The 9878-nt window shown below is 38.6% G+C and overlaps 1 protein-coding gene across 1 annotated transcript; it reads right to left on the bottom strand.

Annotated features, from left to right (window-relative positions):
• Positions 1-477: 477 nt before the first annotated feature.
• Positions 478-7875, bottom strand: HAT1 (histone acetyltransferase 1; the record flags this gene model as incomplete). The annotated part of the gene is made up of 7 exons (XM_010150639.1): positions 7711-7875; positions 6546-6761; positions 6196-6317; positions 5591-5695; positions 5138-5244; positions 1878-2029; positions 478-594 (listed from the first exon to the last, which is right to left on the bottom strand). Coding segments are annotated over exons 1-7 (984 nt in total), but the record flags the coding sequence as incomplete, so codon positions are not given.
• Between the last annotated feature and the right edge of the window lie 2003 nt (positions 7876-9878).

The raw sequence follows: 9878 nt of genomic DNA, 5'->3' as shown, positions 1-9878 counted from the left end.
TTCCATCTGCATGGAGGTCTGTGTCGACATGGCTATGTTACTTCTAGCTGTTTGTAAAGACTTTGCTAACAATTAGAACAGGAATCTAACCTACACCTAGCCTGCAGTGTAAACTTATTACAGTGTATACCTCTTCACATTTTTGGCTTGTCTATTTAAGATATTGTTAACCTTATCAAGAAATTGCCCCTTTTCCCCTTAAGCCTACCTACCTGGGCATAATGCCACTAAGCTTAGTATCCTCCTGCTGGGATTGCACAGGGAGCAGTCAGGAGCCAAGAGCCAAACACAGGATCATCAGTACTGGAAGGTATGAAATTCCTTCTCTGCATCTGTATACGTGTCAGTTGAACACTGCATAACTAATAGCAGCTGATTGGCAACATAATTGGCATCAACTACATTTATGGAAATGAAAGTAAAATCAAGTATAATTAGCCTTGAAATAAGTATTAAATGATACTTAGTCATATACACCTTATAGGGGCCAATTAGTCTTCTTTTAACGTCCAACCGATAGCTTCTGGACTGTTCTGCATCACCCATATCTGTTGCACGCAATCGGAGAATTTCATAAACTCGCCTTGTGTGATGCTGGTGAACAGAAAGGAGAATTAAAAGCATGTCTGAATAAAGAGGTCACTCAATACAACTTAAAGTGGAGAAATACTGAAATATTAGAGTAGTTTCTCAGCTTATTGGAAGACAGTCAGAGGCATGGACAATGCCTTTGTCAAACCTATCCTCCTGTCTGGTGGGTTAAATGAACAAACATTCTTGGTTTTCCTTCAAAACCATTTTCTTCCATGCAGCTGGTGTCTGATCTCTCAAAGTGCTGCACCAGCTGTAGAGGTGCTTCAAGGACGTGCTGTAAAAGGGCAGCAGAAAGTTCAGAAGCCAGAGTCCAAAAATACCTAAAAGAACTGAAGGACTGGAACTACAGTGGCATTAAGCGATATTTTACTAAACAGTACCCCCTTTGCTAGTTTTAATGATCTCCATATACCTACTGCCCCTCACAAAGCCCCCTGGAAGTTTTAAATATGAGAATGCAACAATACTGAAAGTTGTCTATTTACTAGGGAAAAAAAAAAAGAAAGAATTAGTAAATGGAAAAACTGAAGTGCTTTTAGAACCAGGATCACCTAGTATCACATCTAGGAATTAGAAAAAGATATCCTGTTACTAGTAACTGCTGCATCTGCATGAAAACAGAATTTAAACTCAAGTATTCTTTTGCTGAGCAACAGAATATAAATAAGATTGTTTGCTACAGTAGCACACGTTCAGACACTTAAAAACCCACTTATTTATCCTTTTAGGCTGAAGATACCAGACCCAGGCGGCCATGGATGCAGCTTCCTCATACAAGCTATACCATTTTCATGAACACATTTGAATATGGCTTCACAATCCATCCCTCAAGCCCCAACGTTTTCATTACACTACAAATACATTTTTTTAATTAATCAACTCTGCCTTTCCATTACCAAACTCACTAATGAGTTAAATCATGTATGGTATTACCAGCAAATTTAATTGTTCAATTTAACTGTTTAGTTCCAGAGTTTAGAGCTGTCTTGGTAGCAGCTGTTTGACTAGCCTTAGTGTTCTGCATTCCCTAACCAATGCTTGTTATTTGTACAAATCTACTTGAAAAATGCAAACCATGCCAAATTCTACTACATCAACAGAATTAGTAGGTAGAAAAAGCATTTCTCTAAAATCACAAGCTAGGTATCCTCCTTCCACATATATCCTAAAAATCTGTTGAAATAAACTACAGTGTGTAAATTCCAAGCCTCCACATCTATATTTAAATAGTTACTCTACTAGTTTGATAAGAAAGTCCAGCTACAACTGTTCTGATTTAATACCTTATTTATTTTCAGTTTTTGTTGAGCTTCCATCATCATTTCTTGACTGAAACCTTGTATTAGCTTTCCTGGGGAAAAGCAAAGCAAATCTTGACAGAGCTTTGCAAGAACAAAGTCTCTTAGCTTCACATAGTTTTCTGATGGATCTTCAGCTAGAAAGAATAAAAAAAGCATGCAGTTAATACCAGCATTATTTCGCCCCCCCCCCAATCTCTGGTACATAATTACAGAGAAATATGGAAAATCAAGTATTCATCAGTATGTAAACAACCATGCTTAGTTTTAAGTACTGCCATCAAAGTTTTAGATGTGTGACAGTAGACATTAAAGAGACTGTAGAAAGAAAAAATTCCAGGATTTTGTGTAAGCAGTACTATACAGTGTACACAATGTACACATTTAATCCAATTTATCTTCTTGGGAAAAGAAAACTACTCTCTATAAAAAACTTTGTTCTTGTATGTTCCATCTATTCTGTATTTGGATGATGTATCCAGGGAAGCATGGCCAGCAGGTCAAGGGAGAGGATTCTCCCCCTCTACTCTGCTCTTGTGAGACCCCACCTGGAGTGCTGCATCCAGCTGTGGAACCCTCAACATCAGAAGGATATTGACCAGTTGGAGCAAGTCCAGAGGAGGCCACGAAGATGCTCGGAGGGCTGGAGCACCTCTCCTAGGATGAAAGGCTGAGAGAATTGGGCTTGTTCAGCCTGGAGAAGAGAAGGCTCTGGGGAGACCTTATTGCAGCCTTCCAGTACCTGAAGGGGCTACAAGGAAGCTGGGGGGGGACTTTTTACAAGGGCCTGTAGTGACAGGACAAGGGGGAACGGGGTTAAATTGAAAGTGGGGAGGGTTAGATTAGATATCAGGAAGAAGTTCTTCCCAGAGAGGGTGGTGAGGCACTGGAACAGGTTGCCCAGAGGAGCTGTGGATGCCCCATCCCTGGAAGTGTTCAAGGCCAGGCTGGATGAGGCTTTGAGCAACCTGGTCTAGTGGAAGGTGTCCCTGCCCATGGCAGGGGGGTTGGAACTAGATGGTCTTTAAGGTCCCTTCCAACCATAACCATTCTGTGATTCTAAGATATTTGACAATCATGGTAGAACTACTAGAACACAAACTAATTATGTTGGAAGACTGGTAGAACTATCCTACTGTACACAACTAAATCAGCTGAAGACATGTACTGAACGTGAGTTACAATCTTTATTAGCAAGGAAGATCAGGAAAACTACAAGGACCCAAAGGACAAGCTGATGCAAAATTAAAAGGCTGGTAGGACCTAAGCAAAAACTGACCACAATTTTCAGTTGCTTCCATTCCGCTTAAAGTGGCAGCATAACTATTAAAACTGTTGCTTCAGAAAAACACCAAAGTTGAGAGCTAGTTTCGGTGAACATCACCACAGTCCCATATAAAATTGTGTTCCCACTTATGAAGTATGCTGAAGGAAAATGCTTACAGTGATGTGAATATATTTCTTCCTTACTTACTTGTTTAGACAGGCTTACTACAAACACATACCAAGCCACATTCCCCCTGACAGTTATTTTCCTGCGGACTAGCATTGTGGAATTTATTGCTACACAGCTTATATCCCAGTGTGTTTTAATTTGGTTTTGAGGACCACTATAAAATAGTTGAAATTTGTAGTTTAAGGACAATTAAAAGCTAGTAAGTTACCAAGAAGGACAGGATAAAAGTTTTTGCTGTGTATATGCAGCACTGCACAACTGGCAGTTTATTTTTTGGGTTGGAGAATGCTTATGATGATTGTACCAGTTTATGTTTTGTGCATGAGTGGCCTAATGTTATGGCAAGTCTTATGGCAGCTATTCTGCAAAAGAGACTGGAGCTATACTAAAATTGATTACACTCCTTTTTGCTCAGATTACTTAAAAGAAGCAGCAGCTTCTGTACATTAAGCATTATCAGCACACATTTCACCCTGTCAGTTAGGATAACAAGTTACAACAAAAATTTTGTACTGCTTGTAAGTGTGAAACTCCAAAGTAATTAGAAAAAAGGCATTGGCTCTTTCAAGAAGTTAAGTAGATCTTAATTTCCTCTTTTCAGAAAGGTTAAAGGCTTTATTTCACAATTTTAGATGCCTCAAAACTAAATATCCTGGCCATATCGAGACTGTCCAGTCTGGGCCCTTCACAAAGAATGAATAATTCTGTAAAAGCCTTAATTTCCATAACTTAATGCCATGCAGAATATGGCAAGCCTTCTCCTGCTTTATTCTTTAAAGAAATAAAAACGTATTTCGGTGCACATTTACTGTTTGGTACAACCCTACATTTAAGGCACTGAGCCATGAGCATGCTAATGCATACATCATGTGACATGTTAAGACTTGGCATATCCTCAGCTACAGGACTATGCAAAGCTTTGTACTATTAAAAGGAAAAAGTAAAAGCACAATGCACATGATTTCCAGTTGCATAAGTGAGGTTATACTTCCTTCGGTTCCTATGAACTGGATTAAAATTATGAGGTGGATTACTTTATGTTAGGATTACCCTGCAGCCATGCATTATGAAAGCAAGTGTTCTGTAGTATTTTGATTAGAATGGGGTACTTCTCCTAAGATAAAGTCTGAGATAGCACCTAGGTTTGAACGGCAATTCTTCCTATACTGGACTGTAACTATTGAAGCCACAGGACAGATGTCATGTTTGTAGCCATTTTTTACGTTACTTTTTTTATGCATACAAACCCTTTTCCCCCCACTCTGCCATTTCATCAATTTTTTCTTTTTAGGTGCTCCCATCTTCAATACCATGGGTGCCTTCAGCCAACAATACATGCTCATGGAACAAATTCTCAGATTTTTACTGCCTGTAAAATTTTGGCTTGCACACTAATATCAACATGCTATTTTAGTTTGGTGTCTTCCCCACACCCGAGTTTTGGCTAATAGGAGTAAGTAGAACAAGGAATTTGTCAAAGCTTGATCTCTTGGCAAACTCAGCTGTGTATCTCACAATCAAATGGCTAATTAGCTGGTAATCCGTTCATGTTAGGGATTGAATTTTCCTGGTGTGCTGTTCTTTACTTAAAGGATTTAAGGAGCTACATTATATACAGTTCTTCTGTAAACCAGGGTACTATTAATCCTGAACTAAGCTGAAGCTAAATCTTCAAAAGGCCATTTCATTCTGACGAATGAACACAAAAGTCAGGTGGTTAGCCTGCCAACTGTGAATGCTACAAGTTGCTTATCAAACAGGTGAAGGGAGTTAAAAGCAGAACACAAACCTGTTATATCAAGTACTGTAGGAGAAGACATGTAGTATCTGTGAACTGTTTCAAGAAGCTGAGCACCATGGCCTTCTCCTTGGAATGGTGGCAAGATCAGCATCTGGCTACAGACAAAGGGAGAGTGCTCTCAGTTCAAATGCATGCATTTGCAAACATTATAATGTAAAGGCTTAAAAACGAAACGGTATTTTGTTTTAGATTAAAGTACATGTAGCAATCTTCACGTTAAAACGTAGTTTTTAAACAGAGTCTTAAAACTGCTAAATATTCAAAACTTGTTTGAGATGCCCTCCGCTTCAAGAAGGGAACAATGCAATAAATCAGTGCATAGCCAGCTAATAATGGGGATTTTTTTAAACAAATCAACACCATTATAAACAAGTATTGGGAACTTCAGCAGTTCCCCTCTTGTGAAATAAAAGGCAAGGCACGAGTTACACCGCCAATTACCTTACACGTGGCCGGGTTTTGTCTGGGTACACATAGTAATTATAGACTGTCATGTAGCCTACGGTCGCAAAGAGCGTAGCTCCATCCTTATTATACTTCTCAAATCTGCAGATAAAACAGAAAGCCAAGCAGGTCAATTACAGTCGCGCTCCCATGCAGTGTCCATTTTCTTTTTCATTCTCCAACTGAATTTTCAGTGTCAGCAAGCTACTCTGTGAGGGCCCAATGGGTACACCTGCTATGTTCTGAATGTACAATTCACTTAATTGGTGTGCAGCAACTTGGATAAATCAGGCCTCTTTACACCACTTCAGTGCACTTGCCTATTATAAAGATGAATAGGTGGCAAGTAAAAGAAAACACAGGCAAAGCTCATTTTACTGTTTAAGCCTACATTCAGGGCTCTAACGGACAACAGCATTTAATTCAGCTCTATTCTCAAGGTTTCCCAAAGCATAATGGAGGAAAACTCAAGCCTCATAAACAATGGTTTTTCTTTCCTGGGAAAAATATCATTATACTGCTCCAATAATTGGCCAGCCACAATTAAAATGCAGGCTTTGTGGAGGTAATAAGGTCTACTGTTGCTTTAGAACTGTACTTACACTAGAAAGTAGTTCCATCTTTCATCATCTACATCAATAAAGCTAGCAGTTTCAATAAACCACATCAAGAACGTCTGAAGCCTTTCATGATATTCTCGAAAGCCTGGACATGTCATGTCGGCCTAGGGAAAAAGCCAGGAGAAGTCAGGTGAAACCTATCACAGATGTAAGAGGGAAAATATGCAAAACCTAATTAAATCCAATACAAAAAAGCATGTTTATAATTACTGATAAACTGGTAAAGTGACAGTATTTTTATACTATAGTTGAAACATGACTGAAAGCGTACCACCGCAAAATAATTTTTAATCTGGTTGGTCACGAGCCTAAGTTTTGCTGATTTTTCATACCTTGTATATCTGACATGTTATATCTGCACCAGCATCCTCATTATGGACAGAATATGTGTGTAGCAGCATTCCAAAGGGCTTGAAGTTGACCTCCTTCTCCAGCAGAGACACAAAGTCATCTGTGTTTGTGCAAAAACCAGGAGGAATGATTTCTCTAATTTTACTTTCAACATCGTCCGCCTGGAGGTTATAGAAGAAGGCAGGATCAGCGGAAGACTAGAAAACAACAGTATCGACGTCACTACGCACTCTAAGAAATGAATATGAGAATTCTACGGCATAACAAGTAAAGAAAGCGCTCCTGTTATTCAGCAGTGACCTTCCAGCAAGTAGAGCTGCACTGATGAGATCCAGAAAGGTCCAATTCAGCCACTGTAAGCATCAAAAGCTTGTAGATACAGCATAAGTTCATGATCATCTTCATGTTTAAAGACTCTTATATTTGTCCAACTAGAACCTAAGAGTGTTGGCAGCTATTCTGCAAGTGCAGTGTATCTGGAAGTTGAGACTGCCAACCAGCAACTCTCCAGGACTATGCTACAGTTGTGCAGATTCTCAGGTTCCAAGCAAGCACCTTGCAAGAGGTAGTAGGTGGTGCAGAACTAAGTGGATGAAAAGGGACAAGACCAGAAACGGTAGTTCCAAAGAAGAAGGCAACAGCTAGCACTCCTGCATTCTTACGGCTCCCTGCTTGAAATGCCTGCCCATAGGATCAGCTGCAAAACACATTACAAACTCGGACGCCAGTGTCCCACGTTCAAATCAAAGAACATTTTGAAAACAAAGTTTGACAAAAAAAATATTCAAACTATAATTTAAGGATACTGCCAGCAAATCTGACCTTTAGTCTACCATACTGGGGAATAAGAAATATTCTGACACCAAAATTAAATTCAGAGATTACTCTTTTCAGACAACCATAGAAAAAGTTAGAGACTATCAGCTGAGCAGACTTCATAATCCTTTTCAGACCCCAAAAAGACCACTTGATTGAATACATTTACTACTTCCTTTTAACCATGAATATTTGATGAAGTTTCACAATAACCTATTACTGCTTCTCACCAGGCAATAAAACTTAATGAATTGGTCTCAACTTAACAAAACCGTACTCCTCAATACAACCCCTAAAAGCCTGACATTACATTCAACAAAATGAGCTTACGTTCAATTCAAACTTTCCTCTGGACAATGAATCCAGGTTTTTACTTAATGGAGTTTGCCGTGAGTTCAGCTGTAATGTTTGTATTGTATCTGTTTCCACAAGGACTGACACAAGAACACTTTGTGTTAACTTACTAAGCAGCTCTTTCACACCGTTTACATGCATGATGGGTATTAGTTCAAAACCAAGACCCTTGCTACTTAGCATTCAAAACAGGGAAATTAAGATGCTTAGAACAAAATACACTACAAAAGGCTAATACAACATGCTACTAACTCCTGTCCTTTCAACCACAGTCCCTTAAGCAGAAGCAATGCACCTGCAAGTGAATAGCACTTTATCATTCAGTTACATTTTTAGTGTAGAGAAAGATGGATGTAGTTCAGCACAAACAAGTTTTATTCTTAATGGTTTGGTACTACCAACATTTATATTTATATTTGTAGAGCACGCTATTAAGCGGCTCTACAATACTTGGTGTAAGAACCCAGTTAAAATGCGTATAATCTTTACATCCATTTCATTCTCAAAACAAAGGAGATGCATTTATTGGAACCTTTGCTATTATTCGTAATGCAGTATTAGTTAAACATCTTCTTTACACTTACTGATTTTACTGCATTACACAATCAGCCATTTTTTCCCCGAATCAATGAATTAAAGAAAAAGTATTTGTATGGAACACATTTCAGAAATCCTTTTAGCTGTGCAAGTACGTTTACACAAATCTTAAGTCTGCACTGCTCACAAAGCTGTAGGAAGCAGCAACTAAGAACCTGTAGTGACTTGCATTTTATAGATCTGAAAAAGGCATGTAAAAATCATCTAGAATTAAAATGAGACTTCCAAGCACTAGTTCAATAACTCAAACTACGTGGAAGATATCTAAAAAGGGCAAACACACAGTATGAAATACTATATAATATTTTAAGTGATTTTGCTCTCCTCATGTTTTTAGATTTCACCATTAGTGATATGCAGGAAGACAAACTTTCACTTGCTGAAAGCATGTAAGATAACGTATCCATCACCGGCTGTCACCACAGAAAAATCTTGTTTTCCATAAAATAGAAAAAGTGAAGTCATGAGAGCAGAGGCTTAGCAGATAAGGCACCAGATAACCATCTTTAGTTCTATATGACCACAACATATTTTCACCTAGTCCCCCATGGAAGTTCTCTCCCCTTGAAATAGGGCCTGACATAATTTAAGAGGTTAACCCTGAAAGTAACTGAAGAATATAGCAAGATCTCCCTTTCTGACAGGGGAAATCCCAGAATCCTGTTTGAATGATGGCACAAGTTTAAGTGACCCAATCTTCAGTTATTAGGTCCTGGAATACTGGAATCTAGAAATATCAACAACACACAATCACTTTGTTTCATTAATGCTCATACTTTTTCATGAAATCATAGGCACTTTCCAAACACTTCTCTCTAATGTGCTCATAATCCAAGGAGTTACCAAAAATTTGTTTACTACCTCTCCCTTGTGTATTTCTTTAATAGTGGCAAGAGGTTAGTTTCTTTTATCAGAGCAAGGGAATCCTATCTTACCAACTGGCACAGATGTACACTGTGACACACACAGCTTTGCTCAGAAAGACAATCCAGTTGACTGCTACAGCAGTGTTAAACATAGGCAAAGGCACTTACAACAAAGCGTTCAAAACCCTCAATGAAGCCAGACCAGAGTTGTTGAGCTTATGGTTCGTGGAAGTACTGCCTGTAACATATTACCTTCATAATCAGAACCATGTGAGGTGATGATGGGGAATTTGGAATAGGCTTGTAACTAAACTTGATTTGTAATAGGACTAAAGTGGGCAGTACCCCACTATACAATGCATTTGAATCTGGATAATTTTAGTATAGGTATTATTCTTGTACTAGCATGGACTTAGATTTGTATACAACAGATTCTGTTTCAAAGTGGCTTAATTTACAATAATTATAGAAATACATTTGAAAACTGAATTTCTAACAATTCTATGTATTAATTCCCGTGGGCAGCAGTGGAGTGATCAGTAGTACTGCTTAAAACAAGGATGCCCAATATTAAAATTACACTTCCATTAAGTTGTGTAAAGTAAATATGTCAGACCAGTTGCAAAGCAAAATCACAGAATGGTTTGGGTTGGAAGGGACCTTAAAGATCATCTAATTCCA

Source organism: Eurypyga helias, unplaced genomic scaffold (assembly GCF_000690775.1).
Source record: "Eurypyga helias isolate BGI_N326 unplaced genomic scaffold, ASM69077v1 scaffold42890, whole genome shotgun sequence".
NCBI lineage: Eukaryota > Metazoa > Chordata > Aves > Eurypygiformes > Eurypygidae > Eurypyga > Eurypyga helias.
The sequence above is the reverse complement of the archived record's forward strand: the minus strand, read 5'-3'. Positions and strand labels throughout refer to the sequence as shown.